This window comes from Sabethes cyaneus, chromosome 3, assembly GCF_943734655.1.
Source record: "Sabethes cyaneus chromosome 3, idSabCyanKW18_F2, whole genome shotgun sequence".
Taxonomy (NCBI): domain Eukaryota; kingdom Metazoa; phylum Arthropoda; class Insecta; order Diptera; family Culicidae; genus Sabethes; species Sabethes cyaneus.
Genome location: NC_071355.1, coordinates 137,904,705 through 137,925,596, shown reverse-complemented (window position 1 = coordinate 137,925,596; position 20,892 = coordinate 137,904,705). Strand labels below are relative to the sequence as shown.

The 20,892-nt window shown below is 37.1% G+C and overlaps 1 protein-coding gene across 1 annotated transcript in view; it reads right to left on the bottom strand.

Moving 5' to 3' along the window:
- Window positions 1-11,633, bottom strand: part of LOC128741561 (protein Wnt-5) — a 107,049-nt gene extending 95,416 nt beyond the window's left edge. The window contains exon 1 of the mRNA XM_053837476.1: window positions 11,521-11,633. Coding sequence (XP_053693451.1) covers window positions 11,521-11,633 — 113 coding nt within the window. The remainder of the gene's footprint in view (window positions 1-11,520) is intronic.
- Window positions 11,634-20,892: the final 9,259 nt, after the last annotated feature.

Sequence of the window (20,892 nt, the reverse complement as noted above, 5' to 3'; positions counted from 1 at the left end):
GTGAACTAATACTGTTTCCATTGGGTAGGGCTAGAGAGCGGATTTACTTGCATAACAGAAGTACAGCCCGGACTCGATTATCCGGGTGTTGATTTTTATTTTCAGCCCGGATAATCGAATCACCCGGATAATCGAATCATTATTTTTGAAACAAATTTTTTTTGGTATGTCAAGTTTTTTAACTTTTAGGTATCATGATTGTTTTATTTATTATCGAACTATCTTCCCAAAAGTCATAAAATTCCTTTCTTATGATTTTTTCCACTGATGATTTTATTTTTGTTACAAAATTATTTTTTGTGTGTTATGATTTTCAATATTTAGGTGTTATAAATGATTTTTTTTATTATTGATCAATCTCCCCTAAAGGCATAAGATACCTTTTTTGCAATATTTTTTATTAATGATTACGATAATGATTAAGATGATGATCATGATGATGATGATGATGATTGTTAAGTAAAAAATTTGATTTCATTATCACAGGATTTATTTTTGTTTTGTACGCCGATAAAAGGAATATAAGAAAGGAATTTTGTAGCTTTAGGGAGGTGAATCGATACTTGTCAAGTAAGAATCAGCATGTAGCATGAAAACTATAACATTGAGGTTTAAAATAAATCATCGAAAAAAAATAATTTTTTTTTCACCCGGATAATCAAGTCTAAAAACCCGGATAATCGAATCCCCGGTTAATCGAATCCCCGGATAATCGAGTCCGGTCTGTACAATGATATAAATCTTGAATCATTAATAAATAGGTAAATTCTGCGCAGCAAAATAAACCAACCAGTAACCTGTGAATCAATCCAAAGATCCCAAGCAAATTTGAATAAAGTGGATCACTTGGCCCTTTTGGCAAAACGTAAGTACAATTCTGAAATAACGATTTATTTGATTATCTACATGAATAAACATTGGTAACAAAGGTTTATAATCAGCGGGCAATTTAGAAATACGCGGCGTATCCGATAGAAGACACATATATCGTGATAAAATATCGATGTAAGAATAATTACAGTACATGACACTTACGAGGCTAGTGCTACGATCCTACTGAGGGTACGCTCAGCTGAGATTCGAACATACGAAGACTGACTTGTTAGACCAATATCGTATCTCGTAGTTACCTGGGCGGTTTCGAGGTAACACGGTTTAAAACAAAGACACTAAGGAATTTCCAGTGAGGTCCAAGTATACAAATGCGGTACTTGTATAACGGGTGACAACTAAAATTTTGATTTTTTTTTCTCAAGCTGTCAAAAAAAAGACTAAGATACATGAAGAAGATCTTATTTACCGAAATTAAAGATACATTATCCATTGTTGTAAAAAATTAGTGTACATTTGAAAACGGTCCGTAACTGGCTGTTCGGCGACGCTTCCGTTTGACGTAACAGTTGCGTTTGTCATAACAGGAGCGTTGTACGGCCGTCATGTCAACTTTGCGGATGCATCTCTTGATTCTTCCAATTAACTGTTTGCAATTCGTGGTTCACCAGTTATTTTTGTACACCAAGGAACTCAAAATTCCGAAGAAAACTTCGATTGGGCGCACTGAGACAGATTTGTCTGGTAGTGGTTTTTGGGTACAAATGGGATCGAATGGGTATTCGGAATCGATATTGTGTTTCTTTTTGCGCGATGCGCGATGCGATGATGTTCTATCCGGCCAACACACGTATTGTCCATCTGCATGATGTTTTTGTAGAAACGGGATCAAAATTTTCTTCAAACATTCGTCTGGTGCACATCTTAATAGATTCCAAACCAGAGGGCTTATTGTTGAAGGCGCGAGAAAGAGAACGATGACCTTCTGCGTCCATAATTTTGGCTACCTTGCTTGCGAATAGTTGTTTGGGATCTTAGGATATGATAAAAAATCGAAGCCGCCACATATTCGCTTTTTAAATGTTGTGCCGCATACTTTTTGCCGATATTTCTGTGCTAGTTCGTAAAAGTGTACAATGCGCTCCCGAAATGCTTCTTGCTTCGACGCCATTTTAAGCAAAACTGGGCAAGCATAAACAAAACAAAAAATATTGACAAAAAGAGAAGAGAGAGAGAGAGAGATAGCTAATACATACTGAGAGAGAGATAGCTAATACATACTGAGCTCGATTGTTGTTGAGTATAGGGGCCTCGAAAAAATTCCAAAATTTTACTTGTCACCCGTTACAAGTGCGTAGTACTCATATAGAGTAAGGAGGGGTAAAAGTACGATTCAATGATCCCTAAATTGACTGACCGAAAGTCCGACAAAATTCGAGCAATTGAATTTATTTAGGGGAGAGTAGTCAACAATGAGACAGCAGGAACAGTGAGTCAACGGGAATAGCTCCTTCATAAAACATTTAAGATCCATGATATTTTCATGGAAAGTGAAGTTTATGAACCTACATCGCATAATGTAGTTTGAGGAAAAAGTTTTGGAGGAGTCAAAGTAAATTCTTTTGCAATCATTTTCGAGTTATTTTCAACAACAAAATACATATTAAATTTAAATTACAATAACTGAACTGCATTCCATCACATAGTAATAAAAGTTAATATTTGAAAAAATATGACAATCGAATTGTTTGCTAACTCCGCTAGTTCACTATTTTTCATAAAACATTCCTATTGACAACGGTGAGACACAGAGACGTGGGTGACACTGAGACATAGCTTTTGCCATAGAATTTTTTTTGAATTTTTTTTGTGTTTAATTGCAAATCGATCCATAGGGATTGATTGTAAATGAGTTCTGAAGTGTAGGTCAAAAGTGAGATATCCAGGTTTTGTCCTTTATATGAGTATAAACGTATATGTGAAAATAATCGGAAATTTTAATCAGACCCAACCCATGTATACTTTATAGACACAATAAACAGCACGACTTCAAAACTATTCTTTATTACCCAAAATTATGGCTTAAATTGATTTCCTATAGGTGCCTCAGTATGCAATACTTGTTGTCTCATTCTTCCCACCTAGTCCTAGGTCAACAATGAGACAAAATTCCACATTCACATTTGTGGTTATAACTAATTTAGCTTATAACCAAAACGACTGAAACTTTTTTTCAAACAACTAGAAGGATATACTTTTCAAATGGATTGAAGAGCTCGTTGGTAACTATCATCAAAAAAAAAAATTTAAAATTTCTGTAAAAAAGTGTCTCAATGCAGACGCCTTTCCCCTAAACGTTTCAATTTACGTAAAATTATGTAAATAGGTATTTGGAGTATTTTTGACGATATTTGAAACGGAACAGTCCGAAACTGGAATCCGAAAATTTTGACAGGGGTACAGGTGTACCCGGTTGATCATTTGAGGGTTAACAGTGCAAATTCCGAGTGCATTGGATGAGTGACTACTTTGACAGCTTGAATTTATCGTAAACATTTGTTGTTTACGAAGCATGGGGCAAAAGTGCGATTCATGGAAGATGCAAAAATGCATACATAATTATATACAGCTCATGGCACTTATTACAGATACTAGAAATGGAAGATTTGCAGAAAACTGTGAGCTTTACAGATGCTGGCCGAAGCAAAACAGTGTTTATCCGCTGGTGAAACAAAAAAAAGTTTTGTAAAGTATCGATCTGACGGAGGCCGCAGTACACCAGCAGAAAATAAGAAAGGTGCGAATTGAAAATATTCCTTTCCGAAACTTATCGCAGATTGAAGATATTAGGTTTTGTTAGTTACTGCTGTGTTAATTTCATTGATTCATGCTTCGAACTTTTGCCCCGCGGTATTCGCACTTTTGCCCCGATTTCGCACTTGTTCCGAAAAATGAAGAATTTATTTTGCATAACACTATTACTCCCGATGATTTATAGTTGAATGTGAAGATATCGAGTTATTTCATCAATAGAAAATATATTTTATTGTTGTGCTTCTGTATATCTCATGAAAATTGATGACAACTTCAAACGTCGCTCTTATGCCCCTCCCTACTCTATTAGGGGTATTCAACGTAGCGCTTGGTATGTTGCGTATGCGTGTACTATCACTACTCGCATAACAGTTCCATCTCCATAGAAACTGGGACTGTAATGCGAATAGCGGCAGTATAATACACGGATACACCGTTTACCGTATCTTTTCCGCTTATTTTGATACTAAATTTGTAATGATCCGACCACGGGAAGTGGCCGAAAAATGATCATACACATAAGCATTCCAGTGCGGTGTGGAACAACTTCGGCGGAATAAAACGCCGCTTCTGAAAAACCATGAATTTTAAACTTTATGTACCTTTTTCGTAAACAAAACACAACTTAAGAAAAACGAAAAAGAAGAAAAATAGATGCCTGAAAAATAAAATTTTGTCTTCTTTTTCTTTTTTCTCTAGCCCTTAATTGCGTAATCGATGGTTATCAATATAATCATCAATGAATACCTTAAGTAACCATTGGTAACCTACGTAAATTTTTAGTGATAACAATTGTAAAATTACCAATAATCAAGGGTAATTGTGAAGTACACTAATCGAAAGCAGTTTTTCGCAGTGATGCGTTGCAAACCCCTTGAAATATACAAACCACTCGCACACGAATTGCCTATATACGGCGTGTCGTTTGTCGCTCCGTCTAACCACAATGCATACAGATTTGAATCATTTTAATACGTTGCGTGCGGTTGACAGTTTTTTCATGGATTTTCTGTCAAATTTCCGCATCATATTAAAATCCATTGCATTATGTTGAACCTTTAAGGTAGTCTTTTGCTAATAGTTTTGTTTCAAGCTATCTACTCCTAATTGTTTACAAGAATATAAAACGAAACGAGATTTCACGTTGGTTAAGGCTTTTGCTGAAATGAACTACGGTTTTCCTGAGTGCGGGACCGTTCTGTCCCATAAAGCAGAGGGTACCTAAATCAAATTGTATTGTTTCAAGTAATAAACTGAGAAATGCTCTTGTATTAGGAAACTTCATAATACCGTTTCAAGGTGCCTACGAGGAAGTGTGGACCTGCTTTTCTTGTATCATTTGCGGCCTTCGACATATGTATACAATCAGACGGGATGTCGGACTGTGCGGGAAAGCCATCATTTAATGTAAGATGGTTTTTACAACCTTAGATAGTAGGTAGGTATTGAAAAATACTTAACAAACGTTATTTTACCTCCTTGTTTGTATGAATGATACATTTTCATGACTGCTCAGTTTATTGAAATTATAATTAAATACGTGCACTTGCATATTATTTAGATATAAGTTCCAGTGGCTTTTGGCCGCTGTAATGTGTAACCGAAGCAAGATTCAAACGGTTTGCCTTTCTTTTCTCCACATCTGTGAAGCTCTATCAGAAGGCTAAATTAAATTTGAATAAAACTCAGCCTCATACTTGCCACATGATGTGTCTAGTTTCCTTTCAGTAGTTTTGCGTGCAGATGGGTTTAGTGAGATATGCGAACCCTTTTTGCTACCCGTTTTCTGTCGATGTTCAGAAGGCTTGAGCTTCCCTGATAAAATGTGGGCTATTTCTTCTCATCATGGTAGCAGGCAACAGGACCGTTTACGAAGAAAGGGGAAATTAATATAAATGAGAGATTTTTTGTACCTTCGTCGTTCGTCGTTGTTTAAACAGCTATACACACAACGCTTCTGGCAACGACCTCGAAAGCTCGGGCAAAAGTGTACATTCCGTGAATTTTAGAAGATGATCTAACATACCTAATTTAACCAAATAACAGCATGCAATCATGTGGTTAGCGATGTGGATACTCCTCTCTCACTTAGAACTACCACTATGCATTTTAGTTTCCACATTTCAGAGCTTGACTTTATTTACACAGAGTTAACTATAACAATGTGGTACTGGCAGCAGCAGCGAAATATAACAAGTGTAGTAAAAGTGTTCGCATGGCCTCGTTTGGTTCAAGGATTGGTATCAGTCAAACTAAACGGTGAATCCATTCTATTTCATAGTTAAAGTTGGTTCAGCGGTTTTATTATGGAAATCAGAGGGCTGGAAGGCGGGCATGTTCTTGGAGCTAGCACGTCGATCGCAATTTACCAATATAACATACCGCGGATCTCCCAGCTTGGGTAAAAAGGAACGGTATACAAACTCAAAAAGCGTTGCTTCAATGATCCACCCTTACCTAGTTATCCGCTCTTTCCCCATCGCACCTTTTCTCCCCTGAGGTGTCATAAACACCTTTGTTTCATTGCTTTCTTCTAACGTTCCCTCCGTTGATTGTAAAAAAACTACCGTTACAAAAAATTCATTAATTGACTGACCTCATGACGAACGAAAATAATTTCGTATAAACTTTTTACATACTACTATTACTGAAACTTACTTTTTATTATAATCAAAACATTGTCCATTTTTTGTGTTTTCATGGGGTGTAGCCTAAAGACTTCTTTTTTTACATTTTTTCTGGAAAGGAGCGTGGTTGCATAACACATGAAAAATTCAGAAATGTATAGTCTTCAGTTTTTGAGGTATTATTTTTAAAAGAATAAAAACTGCAAGAATGCAACGGAGATACATACTGTTTTGTTTTTATCTGCAATGAAATGGATATTTTTAACTAAGGCAAACCAGAGATTAAAACGCATATTTGCACTAACTCACCCTTAAATACATAGTAAAACCTAATTAAAGCGATTAAAATTAACTCAAAGGCCGAGCAATGAACTCAGATAGCACCAGTTCATTTGAAAAACATCAGCAGAGCTTAAAGTCATCGATCTCGTACCGTGAAGAATTCGGAAATGGTCCATTTTGCCTGATCCTCTCTTAGATCCGCCAAAAATCGTTCATTTGCTATTACATAAAAACGGATAATTTTTCAACGATGGTGTCTTTAGAGAAGTTTATCAATAAAATAAAGTGTTTCTTTTTACACTATTAGAGTGACCATAAATTCACCTATTAGGGTGAAACAAACTTTTGTTTTTTTAATACGTCAAAAAAAAAGTTTCTTCAAAAAATTTGTAAAACACACTAAAATGGGTAACTTTGCTGAATATAGTTACTATACATCTTTTACTAGCTGTGAGATATAATAATTTGTTTAAAAATGACAGGTTGTTCTGAGAGCCAATGAGATATCACAGGTGAGGAAGAGAGCATGGATGTGTTTCACTGATTTTCCCTTGGATTTTTTTTACCAATGCATGAATTTGTTTATTCAACCCGGGTTGAAATGAGATGAATTTTATATATCAAATGGGAGCAAATGAACACCAAACATTCATCCAGTTCCAACCCGGACTGAATAAACAAAGTCGCTGTTCAGAAACAAATTTTCATCCTCACCTTATATACTCTCATTGAGCAAAACAACTATCAATCTGTCAAAATTTGAAATGGTTCGCATTCTGAATTGATTTTAACTACTCGAGGAGAAATAACTAACGAGCTGTCAAATTTTAACTACAAAGTTAAAAATTTCGCGAAATGATTCACAGCCTTAAAGAGGAATTCTGCACAATAACGTTGCTTCGAAATTTTTTATAGCTTTCAACTGTTTTCCAAAGTTATTCAGTATGTTAAAATAGACATTTTTTGATGATTATTTTTTAATAAATAAATTGTATCGAGTTTTAATCGCTTTAATTAGGTTTTACTATGTATTTAGGGGTGAATTGGGCAAAATGGACTATTCTTGCATTTCGCGCAATATGGAATGGATGGGATTTGATTCTTCTGAGGTTTTGACAACATTTGAAAGTTATTTGAATTCATTTCACGGGCGGTAGATAAGTTTTTATACTGTTTAATTGGCTTTTGCCATGATTTTTGGAAATAATAGGGCGAAATGGACATCTTCCCAATGTTTACGCAAAATGGGACTATCACCAATCGATTTCTTGCATTTTTTTTACATGGGAATAGGTATCTTGTAAGATTTCAAACCAGCGGCTTCTAATTATTGGGATTACGAGCTCATTTTTGTTTGCTCATTGTACTTCCTTTCCTACAGATTTTCAAAAATAGTCATTTTTTCAGGTTTAAATATCTCTGAAACAGTTTGTTGTGAAGACATGCCACTTTTTCTATAGATCTTTGGTCTCACAATCGAATTATGCTATCAGTTTTTATAACAAATTTTGATGGTGTGGTTAATTGGAAAGTTCTTTCAAGATCATTGAGACGAATACCGTCAGAAGCATTCTTTAAGAGGGGCTCACTAGATTATTGGAAGCGACATTAGTAATACAAATTAGTTTTAGTATTAGTTATAATAGGAGACTGTACAAAACTGACATAGTAAGATCGGAGACAGCAGATAAAAAAAAGGCTTGCCTTACACTATCGGTCAATAAATGAAAATTGCGTTAATTCAAAAACCATTGTAAAAACCGCATTCATTCAAAAATAAATCGAAAAAGCAATTTAAAATCCAAAAGTTGTCGAAAACTCGTTCGAATTTAAAAAATCACCGAAAAACCCGCGTAATTCGAAAAATTACGTAAAAATCCGCGTTAATTCGAAAAGTAATGTAAGAAAACTGTGTTATTTCAAAAATCGTCATAAAAAACCGCGTTAAGACGAAAATCGTAAAAAAATCCGCGTTAAAAAAATTTGAGTGTATTGCATTGTTATGTCGGCTAATCAGGTATTTCACTTCTTAGATTACTCGATACCTAAAAAGTAAAGCCATGGGTATAAACATCCTTTAGAATTTGACCCATCTTTATCGACAGACTTCGCAGCCGGTTATTAGAGTACAGGACAATTACGGGGCTACTGCAACGATCCTATTGACTCTAAGGCAGCACCACCCAGCCGAGATTCGAACATACGAAGACTGGCTTGTTAGGCCAGCATCGTACCCCGAAGGTAACTGGGCGGCCCATTATTCGAAACCTCTAAATGATTTCGAAACTTGAAGATGGCTTTATAGACACTTCATTGCACTATGGAAAAAGCTAGCTTAAAACCGACAACATTCAGAAATGGCCCGTCCGCTGACAAAATATAAATGATCTTATGTAAAATTTTCCAACGAATCGCATGGTGCCCATGCCTTTCCTTTTTGTCGTAGGAAAAGATCCCGTTTTGCTGAATTTCCCCAATATTTAACTATTTGGACTACACCAAGCAAGTACCAAATCATCGTACCATCAAGCGACACAAGAGAACCGGTTCTTGGAAAATATTTCCCAAACCTGTCCGTAAAGGCACTGTGAGTATCACCGGAAACCATCAACCGAGTAAAAGAGCGAATTCGACGGAAACTAGATCAGCCTGGACGTAAGATGGACAAGGAACTGGGAATTTCGCAGTCAACTGTGAAAGATATTTTGGAAGATGATATTCGATTGATTCCATACAAAAAAAACAACGGGTGCACGGCTTGACTGAAAAGCAGAAGATTGCAAGAGTCGAAAGATGTCGGCAGCTGCCGGTGATTGCGAAATTCTGTTCTCGGACGAAAAAATGTTTCTACTACAGGATGATATGGGGACGTTTCTTCAAAAAGTTGCTTTGCAACCTGGTGTTAAAACCAACACTAAATATTACATCGATAATGATTTGAAGCACCATTTGCTTCTCATCGTCAAAAAACGCTACAAGATTGTACCATATTTGCCACTGTGTGTCTTAATGATCATCTTTTGAGAGTAGACTTCGATTTCTGTGCTGAGTTTACGGACTGTTTATACCCAATAATGAAATTGAGCTAGATAGTTGTAATCCTGTGCCTCAATTCTACATGGTTAATAAAATCAATGACCTTTTGGGATTTTGGGAGCATGACTTGTTGAAGGACGCGTTATCGAAAGCACCTTCAATATTAAGGAAAACACAAAGTGCCATCTCTTAATATTTGAACGATTTCCAAATAACGTCACAACCCAGTGCAGTGCAGTTTCCGTAGATTTATCGTATTGACATGCATGCGACGGAGCGTTCTTTAAAACTCAACTTGAGAAGCGTTGATTCCAGACTTATTGATTTGAAAACTTTTGCATTGTTTTCTCTTTTTTATCTTCCTTATGCTTTTAGGTGTCTGTCTACTTTTCGCCAATTCTCCGGAATATGTCCCAAAGTGAAACTGGCTCGAAAAATGTTGAAAAGCTTGGCCATTGTAACGCTGTCCATTTTCTGTAAGAAAACGGGTAGACTACTATCCGGATCTTGGTGCAAAAGAGCCAAGTGCCAATTTGATCGCAGCCTCCGTAAACAATCGGCATGCAGGCAAAGCTGAGTCGTTTGGCACATTATGTAACGACATATTCCAAAGCAGCGAAGCCTAATTTCATCGATGTTTCTTAACACTTTACACTCCTCATTTAAGAAAAAAGAAAAAGAACCAATGGAAATCATGCCAATGTTTCTGAACAGCCAATTGTGTTGTATACAGCCAGGGATTGTCCGCTAAACTTTTCAACATTTTTCTCTAGTCATCACCAAGCGCGAGGCCCTCCTGAAGCGCGAGGCTCTGTTCCACCGCACGGGTTTGCCGGCCTATGTGCCGGTTCTGAGTGGCCGGCCTGTTCGCCATATTTGAATCCTCTCGACTTCTATGCATGGTGTTACATGCTAGGCAAACTAGGCAGCACCAAAGGATTGACTGTGGATACTTTCAAGAAACGTTTGGAGAAGATTAGGGATGAAATGTCTCAGAATATGGTAAATAAAGCAAAAAATATGGTAAATAAAGGAAGAGAGATTTGAATTGGACTACTTTAAGACAAATGTTATGGGTATTCTTTATACGAAATGCACTCAAAATTACAATTTATGCAAGCGTCCTATTTTTGTGGTCATTCATCTTACTGACAGTTATTACTACTCGCCCTGTAGATGAAGACCCGCCATAGACGAACTCCGGATCCAGCGCTCTACTTGGTAATACAAAATTCATCAATAATTTTTCGTACTGACTCTGATTATACAACTCTGTCAACATACGAATTTTGTCAGATCTTGTAAATCATTATCATCGAATTTATGTTTTAACTTATTTAACAATTCATCATACTCAAAACTTTTTCTTATGTACATCGATGAAGATGATTCGTCTACTACTTTTAAAATTTCTGCCATTGATATTTGTTAGAAAAGCTACTTGGATTTTTCTATGTACTGACCAGAAGCCAACTAAAAGCTGAGCTGCCTGTTATTGACTTAAATCGCATATCATTGGTTTGCTCGACCAGTGTTGAACCACAGGCCAACTGAGAGGCAGGCATTTTTGCATAGATAGATTTTAAAATTTGAAATGATAGGTGTCACGGCGGTTCACAGAAGCACCGAAGACACGGTAGAATATACCTACATACATAACATAAAAAAAATCTTAATACTCTTTTGAGTTATTTTAATCAAACATGTTTCATTGAAATCCTTCAAATAAATTTATTGATATACAGTAAAAATAAAAGAAATACAACATTTCAACATTTACGATAAGGATAATGCAATCGCTAACCATGCTTCTCAGTTGATTCCGTTAGAATAACCGCTGATTGTTTATTTGGTAAAAGAAACCGACTGAGCAGGTGGTTCTTTCGTCTGAACAATACAAACGCCAATAGAAATCTGCACAAGTACTTACATCCATGTCGGTATTCCTTGTCCGTAATTATGTCCGTAGCCGCAATGTACGGAAACGATTATAAAGAGAGCAAGAATAATCCCAAGATTCATCTGCTGGCTTGTAGAGGCCATTTTCGTTTCACTTTGATTGCCTGTTTTCACTTTTCTTACTTTTTAGCTCTCAAAACTGTACAAAAATTTACCACCTTAAAGGTGTTTTGCTGCAGAACATTAAACTAACATAATAATTACATTCCAACTTCACTCGGCCTGTTTCGAAGGCATGTTGCTACCTTAAAAATGCACATGAACTTGATTGAAGTATGGATATTTTTTAATTCATTATTTCGTGATTTTTATATTTTCCTCCTCTTTTGATACATTTTATCACGGCGAATCCAGCACTGATCATTGAAAGCACTTAACCACAAGTAAATTAATAGGACCAGCAACAGCGCAAAAAGCGCCTAACACCGACCGACTGTGTATATAGGATGATAGCTGGCAGCGTTCGTAGCATTTATGCAGACAGCCACAGGCGCACTCTATCTTCGCGATCTTTCGTTTATATGGTGTAAAGTTGAACCTTGGTAAGACACAAACGGCCAAGGCAGAAAGCTCTGCATAAGACGACTGCAACAACTTATACACCGGCGACCGATGACGACGACGATAGCTTAGGGGGCTTAACTATACACTCGCTCAGTTTAGCTGCACAGATTCACGGGTCCAACGGTATTGCTTCATACAATTACCAGCGACGCTTTATACCGTCGTAATTAATTGTATGCATTTGCTTAATTCGATTTATTCATTTTGCACACGTTCTTAAGTGACTTTCCACATTATGCACTTCTTATTATTAGCGGCAGCTTTCATTTTCGTTGCGCTCAAGTCGATAAAACGTTTCCTCTTTTTTTCAGCACACTGCAGAAGTTCATTTTACGATTGCGTTCGTAACCAGTTTTATTTCAATGAATTCTTCACGTCGTTTTCAGTATCCGTAGAACCCAATTGATTCAATGAAGCAGCAATTACTCTGAAAACGATGCATATTTCAACGACGACGGTGCGGTTGGTTTCGGCATCGGTTCAATTCATCAAAAGCGCGCGCGAATCGATAGCTGATGTTCCACTTCCATGCACACCGTACACACAGTAAACTTTATTCATTTAGATTTCTCTTGATTCTTTTTCTATGTGCCTGAATATATTTCTTCGCTTTTTTTACTTCTGTTAAACTTTTATAGCGCTTCAAATCAACATGTTATTATTTTGATTTGATTCCTTCATTTTTCATTCGTCTGGCCACCGCACTTCTCTTTGATTTTCGAGCATACAAAAAAGAACCGCCGATGTAGGAGAAGAAAGACGAGTTAATGTTTTCTCTCTGTCTTTGAATTCCTACCCTACTTACGTTTACTTTGTTCGAGATACGGCAACTGGGAGACTGACCCTTGCCGTGTATAAAGGAACCGATTTGTAAAGGGCACCGCAAATACACAGATTACCGATCACCGTGACACACGCTAGACCAGGACCACCTTGTCAGCGAGATTTGTACCGTATTCACAGACTTTGCTTGTACCATCAACGATGCTCTGCCACAGACTGAGCACGAGAGCCAAACCAAGAGCAGGGATTTACTGAATAACGTATGTCGAAAGTCGAAAGCATAATTTATCCCTACCGCCAAACATTAGCAGGTAGTATGCTCTCACGCAGGAGGGATATGCCATTTTAGTGCTCAGTGCCGATAGTTTACGTATAGAAGGAAAGTTTTCCAAATCGGCACCAACTTTTCAAAAGGGCCAATCTGCAAAATGTAAACAAACCGAGTGAGGGTTATTTTCTGCTGAACTAGCATAGGGAAAGTAACTCTCACTCGGTTTGATTGCATTTTGCAGATTGGCCCTTTTGAAAAGTTACTGCCGAAATAATAAATTCTTGTACTAATATAAAATTTATCACTTCGGTGATCGCCTATTAAATACACATCCAAAATGCTGTTAAAAGATGAAGACCAATATCTTAAATGCACCTACTGGTTGATTCAAACGTTATAGTAGACTTCGACGCTGTTTATGAGCTAAAGCAAAAAGCTAAAATTTAATCAGTAATATTGCAGTGTTTTGTTTCGAAAAGATTTTTTTGTGCCAACTTCTCGCCAGATTCTCATATTCATATATTTGAAAGCAATGTAAACTTTATCGGTTTAGGCCTCTTCCGGATCTGAGCAACATCTCTCTTTTGCTTCCCCTCATTGCATTCCAGTCTTAGCGGAGAAATACCGAGCTATGCTCTTAGTGGGTGGAGCCTTAGAATGGCTTCTCCTCCTGCACATGTGCTTAATTATAGATAGGGTTATCGGAGTTTGTTTTGATCGTGTGTTTAACATCTCTCCACTGCTGTTAGCGAAAATGTTCAATATGGTGAGTAAATAAGCTTAACGTATTTTGGTTTGTGAATGGATTTTATGATTGCAGTTAGTTAACTGTCGGTTAGTTTCCTTATCGATTGAGATGTTGAAAATGTTGACAGATATCGACACTATGTATTTATGTATTTTGAGCAATCAAACGATGTTGTCATGATCCTATAGGTTGTACTACAATTGTAGCGCATTTCGAAGTTTTCTATTTGTCAAACTCGGGATGGTGGATGTCTGCATCAATCGTTCACAGTTATTCTATGAATTTCCGTTTAGGATAACAAGACAATCCAGTCATTCCAATAGTCTTGGAACGTGACTTCGTTCAGTGTAACTTGAGATCATTGCTTCTATCCGATCAACGGTGTTGCAAATCAACAGAATTATATTGTTTAACGTATTATTTTTAGTAAAGCAAAGTCTAGGTGTTACTTTCCATTTACAGTAAGACAACTGTTTTTGTACAACAGACCTCGCAGCCAGCTGAGTGTAAAAGCAATAGAGCATTGCAAGCGGGTTCCTAACCTCACGCGTCTGGCAGCACCCGGTGGTTTGTTTACATTGCGTTAAAATTTGAATTGAAATTTCTATTTTCGCCTGGCAGATAATAATGAAATTGTTTAGTTTTTGTTGCAGCGAAAGCGCTTTACATGCATTGTAAAGCAATCGACACAGTCATCTATCACGGAAACTCAAATCAAAACCGCTGAATTTGACAAAATTTATGTATACAGACTACCTGCTGGTGTCATATGACGGCAAAATGACGTCATCATAAAATGATCTATTGTACGAGACAGGTACTACGATCCTATTGAAATTAAAAGTTCTATCGTCTGGTGGAATTCAAATTTTGATTATTCCCCAAAACGAATTAAAAAACTTATTTTTCTTCAGCTTGTTCTGCAAAGTTTTAGATATTATTACAAGAAATTTTGTTGAAGTCAGTAACCTTCTATCTCTATCCAAGGAAGGTAGAAAAATCCTATTTCTTATATATGACACAACTTTTTATCATTTATGATATTGACTTTACTGGTCAAGTTAATTTGTACTTCTTACTAAGGAGTAAATGTGTTTTTGTGAAGAACGAGCATTGGAAGAACTGGGAAAAATGATATGCAAACTGTGAAAAATAATTAGCTGTCCAGGTGGGACCCACTTATATATGAATCGTTGAAATCAGTTTTTTTATTTTGTATGCTGTTGTATGATTTTTTCATGTTTCACAAAGTTGTATACAACTAAAAATATCCAACTTTGCTGAATATAGTATATCTCTATCTTTGCTAGTTTAGAAACTGTAGAACTTTTATTATAAAAATACCCTAATTTTGACTCCGAATTACTCGACTATTGGCAAACGAATATAAATGAAACATGCTGGATTTTGAACGCATTTTATGAAACTAGATTTATTTGATTTAAATTGTATTCGTCTGCCCATAGTCGAGTAGTTCGGGATCGACGGAGGTCCACAGCCTCTTATTTAGCAACTTCTACCCCTACCCTCTCGTGGTACCATCCGGGATACGTTCCTTAGTGGAAATCGGACAACCGGTGGAAACTAGGGTCGTATGCGGACAGGGAAGGAAGCACTCGTGCGAATGCTGAGTGTGAACTCTCCGCCTGCAATGTCGGTTCTCTGTAGAAGGTATGACTACTAAGAACCAAAGCAGAGGGTCCAAAGCCTCTAAAAGGAGGATGGTTTTAATAGCCGTTAGCCATGGCTATTACGTAAAGACTTGAATGGATAAACAGCTAATCCAAGGTGTGACGCGCCCGTGTCGAGGGATGGTGGAGGGATATCAAATACATCAAAATTAATGACTATACAATATTTACCAGTCTATTATACATCCAAATCCAAAGACAGATAATACTATAGGCTCCAAGTTACTAGACAAAGACGGTTTAAACTTTGTAAGTCACACACAAATTACAAGATAGGTCACCATTTCTATACCTATAAAAATGGATTTCCGTCTGTCTGTCTGTCCGTATGTTCCTTATAGAATCGAAAACTACTGAACGGATCGGCGTGAATGTAGTAATGTAATTTGCATGTAGGGGTTTTTGAGACCAGGGAAGGTTCTTATGATGGTTAGAGACCCCTCCCCCCACTAAGAGGGGGGCTCCAATATAAATGAAACACAAATTTCTGCATAACTCGAGAACTAATCAAGCACATGGAACAAAATATGACATGTGTGTGTTTTTGGAGACAAAATTTTTTTCTATGGTGAATTGAGACCACTCCCCTCTTTAGAAAGGAAATTATTACCCCTCTCCCCTTTAAGAGGGGGGGCTTACATACAAATGAAATACAAATTTCCTCATAACTCGAGAACTAATCAAGCAAATGGAACCAAATTTGGCATGTGAAGGTTTTTGGAGGCAAAAATATTTTCTATGGTGAATTAGGACCCCTCCCCTGTTTAAGAGGGGGGGCTTCTACACAAATGAAACACAAATTTCCTCATAATTCGAGAACTAATCAAGCAAATGGAACCATATTTGGCATGTGGGTGTTGAGGCAATCATTTTTTTTATGATGAATTAGGACCCCTTACCGTTTTAGGAGGGGGGGGGGCTCCCATACAAACGAAATACAAATTTCCTCAAGTAGCCTTCTTTCCAACTAATCAAGCAAATGGAACCAAATTGAGCATGTTGGTGTTTTTGTAGGCAAGAATATTTTCTATGGTGAATTAGGACCACTCCTCACTTTAGGAGAGGGGGGCTCCTGTACAAATGAAAAACGAATTTTCTCATAACTCGAGAGTTAATCAATCAAATGGAACCAAATTTGATATGTAAGTGGTTTGGGAGGCAAGACTTTTTTCTATGATGAATTAAGACCCCTCTCCTCTTTAGAAAGCAAGTTATGACCCATCTCCCCTTTAAGAGGGTGGGCTTTCATACAAATGAAGTGCAAATTTCCTCTTATCTCGAGAACTAATCAAGCAATACAAATGAAATACAAATTTCCTTATAACTTGAGTACTAATCAAGCAAATAGAACCAAATTTGGCATGTGGGGCTTTTAGGGGGCAGAAATTTTTTCTATGATGAATGAGGACCCCTCCCCTGTTTAGGAGGGGGGACTAATTAAGCAAATGGAACCACATTTGGCATGTGGGAGATTTTGGAGTCTTGAATTTGTTTTATGATAGTTAGAGACCTCTCACCCCTGTGGTAGGGGGATATGGACTCTCAAACAAATAAAACAGAAATTTTTGCGAAACTCAAAAACTAATCGAGCTCGAGAAATTCGATACTCTTCCATAAAACATTAGTCAATAACAAGACCACAATAACTATCTATAGTAACTCTAGATCATTCAGGACGAGACGGCTGCGAGTGTTGCCGGCGACCCGCCATCGGAAGCGCCGCCCACTGGGGGAAGGCAACTCCCCGCAGAAATCACTACTGTCTATGTTTATTTGTTTGTTTAGGTCTACCTGGGTTTCCTGGAACGAGCGATAGCGAGTAAGGAGAGGATCGCGAAATGGTACTTTCTACAAAAAGTTTTCCGTGAAATGGTACATTCCGCTTAAGATTTTTCGCAAAATGATATTCGGCGAAATGATGTACAATCATGGCGAATATTACAATCCGCTTTCTGGCTATGCAATGAGGGGACAGGTGAGTCGTTTTCTACTTTACTGTGAGGAAAAATTGCAAATTTGTATATTAAACTACCCATTCCTGGTAACTAATAAGCATTAACATAAGCAGCAAATCAGCGTATCTGGTATTTTATACTACACGTTGTTGTATATTAGCTTTTTGACTGCATAGGTGTTGTAAATTGGCATCCAAAATTGTATTCAAATTCTTCGTGTCGGTTATTAGCTGTAAATTAGCATTGTCAGCACTATAAGAAGGTTATCAGTAAAGTAGCTGTATATTTTTCCAAAATAGCATTTAAGGCGACTTAAATGCTTATTGGCCTACATTTGAATAGCATTGGTGATGCTTATTGGTTACCTGGGATGCTTTCATAGTTACGTAACTGCTAAAATGAATCATCTATGGTTGAACTCCTCAAAAACTTGCCAAACTCTAGATTGTGACAAAGGTCATGCGAGATTCATGATTTATGTACAACACAGTTTAATTTGTGGCAATACGAAGTTTGTCGGGTCAGCTAGTACTGTATAGATGGAAAATTTTGTGACGAACAACTGTATTCATATTTTTATGTTCAAAAATCAATTTTCTACAACTCACGCTTAGACATAATTTTGGAGCAAACCTAGTATCCGAGATACGATTGTTGAAACATAGTACCTAATAAAATAAATACACCCTTTTTAAAAATGATTCTTGGGCTTAAATGGTGTCTAATTGCGTGTAAAGTGTATATTTTCTATTACCAACAACGTAGGTGACGTTTAGAATTAATAGTTCAAGTTTTGTCATTCACCTCTTTCACATAAAACTGCTAAAATTTAAAATTGACTGAAATGTGTTCTGCTCCGCCTTCATAAAATTGTAAATATCTCAGCGAGATTTGAACATACGTTCATACTTTCTTCGGCATAGTTGTTTGTCATGAAATTTTCCATCTATGCAGTATAGCTACGTTGCTCTGAGACACTGTTCGATACTCTGTTTTGACGTTTATTTAAATAAAATTTCGAAAATTTCAAAATTTTGCCGAATTTAATAAATTTCTGTAACCAAATATGACTCTATGTCTTTAGCGAAGATAGCAAAGTCTTATTTATTGTATACTAGCTGACCCGACAAACTTCGTATTGCCACAAATTAACCTGTGTTGTACATAAATCATGAATCTCGGATGATCTTTGTCACAATCTCGAGTTTTGCAAGCACCCCAGTGGGCGGCGCTTCCGACGGCGGGTCACCGACAACACTCGCGACCGTCTCGTCCTGAATGATCTAGTGTTACTATAGATAGTTTTTGTGATCTTGTATTGACTAATGTTTTATGGAAGAGTCTCGAATTTCTCGAGTTCGATTAGTTTTTGAGTTTCGCAAAAATTTCTGTTTTATTTGTATGAGAGTCCATATCCCCCTACCACAGGGGTGAGAGGTCTCTAACTATCGTAAAATAAATTCAAGACTCCAAAATCTCCCACATGCCAAATTTGGTTCTATTTGCTTGATTAGTTCTCGAGTTATGAGGAAATTTGTTTTTCATTTGTATAGGAGCCCCCCCCCCCTCTTATAGTGGGGAAATCCATAGAAAATATACCATAGAAAATATTCTTGCCTACAAAAACACCCACATGATAAATTTGGTTCCATTTGCTTGATTAGTTCTAGAGTTATGAGGAAATTTGTATTTCGTTTGTATGAGAGCCCCCTCTCTTAAAAAGGTAAGGGGTCCTAATTCATCATAGAAAAAATGGTTGCCTCCAAAAACACCCACATGCCAAATATGGTTCCATTTGCTTGATTAGTTCTCGAATTATGAGGAAATTTGTTTTCATTTGTGTAGAAGCACCCTCTCTTAAAGTTGGTAGGGGTCCTAATTCACCATAGAAAATATTTTTGCCTCCAAAAACACCCACGTGTCAAATTTGGTTCCATTTGCTTGATTAGTTCTCGAGTTATGAGGAAATTTGTATTTCGTTTGTATAGGAGCCCCCCTCTTAAAGTGGGGAGGGGTTCTAATTTACCATAGAAAATATTCATGCCCTTGAAAACTTTCACATGCTAAATTTGGATCCATTTGCTTGATTAATTCTCGAGTTATGAGGAAATTAGTATTTAGTTTGTATAGGAGCCCCCCCTCTTTAAAAGGTAAGGGGTCCTAATTCATCATAGAAAAAATGGTTGCCTCCAAAAACACCCACATGCCAAATATGGTTCCATTTGCTTGATTAGTTCTCGAATTATGAGGAAATTTGTATTTCATTTGTGTAGAAGCACCCCCTTAAAGTTGGGAGGGGTCCTACTTCACCATAGAAAATATTTTTGCCTCCAGAAACCTCCACATGCCAAATTTGGTTCTATTTGCTTGATTAGTTCTCGAGTTATGAGGAAATTTGAATTTCATTTGTATAAGAGCCCCCCTTCCTAAAGTGGGGAGGGGTCCTAATTCATCATAGAAAAAAATTTTGTCTCCAAAAACACCCACGTGCCAAATTTTGTTCCATTTGCTTGATTAGTTCTCGAGTTATGAGGAAATTTGTATTTAGTTTGTATAGGAGCCCCCCCTCTTAAAGTGGGGAGGGGTCCTCATTCACCATAGAAAATATTCTTGCCCTCGAAAACTTTCACATGCCAAATTTTGTTCCATTTGCTTGATTAGTTCTTCAGTTATGAGGAAATTTGTATTTCATGTGTATAGGATCCCCCCCTTCTAAAACGGGGAGGGGTCCTAATTCATCAAAGAAAAAATTTTTGTCTCCAAAAACACCCACATGCCAAATTTGGTTCCATTTGCTTAATTACTTCTCGAGTTATGAGGAAAATTGTGTTTCTTTGGTACAGGAGCCCTCCCTCTTAAAGTGGGGAGGGGTCCTAATTTACTATAGAAAATATTCTTGCCCTCGAAAACCTTCACATGCCAAATTTGGTTCCATTTGCTTGATTAGTTCTCGAGTTATGAGGAAATTTGTATGGAAGCCCCTCCTTTTAAAGAGGAGAGGAGTTATAATTCCCCTTATAAAGAGGGGAGGGGTCTCAATTTACCATAGAATAAATTCTTATCACCGAAAACACCCACATGCCAAATTTTATTCTATTTGCTTGATTAGTTGTCGAGTTATGCAGAAATTTGTGTTTCATTTGTATGGGAGCCCCCCTCTTAGTGGGGGGAGGGGTTTCTAACCATCACTAAAACCTTTCCTGGCCCCAAAAAACCTCTACATGCATATTTTCATGCCGATTGGTTCAGTAGTTTTCGATTCTATAAGGAACATACGGACAGACAGACAGACAGACAGAAATCCTTCTTTATAGGTACAGATGAATTTGTA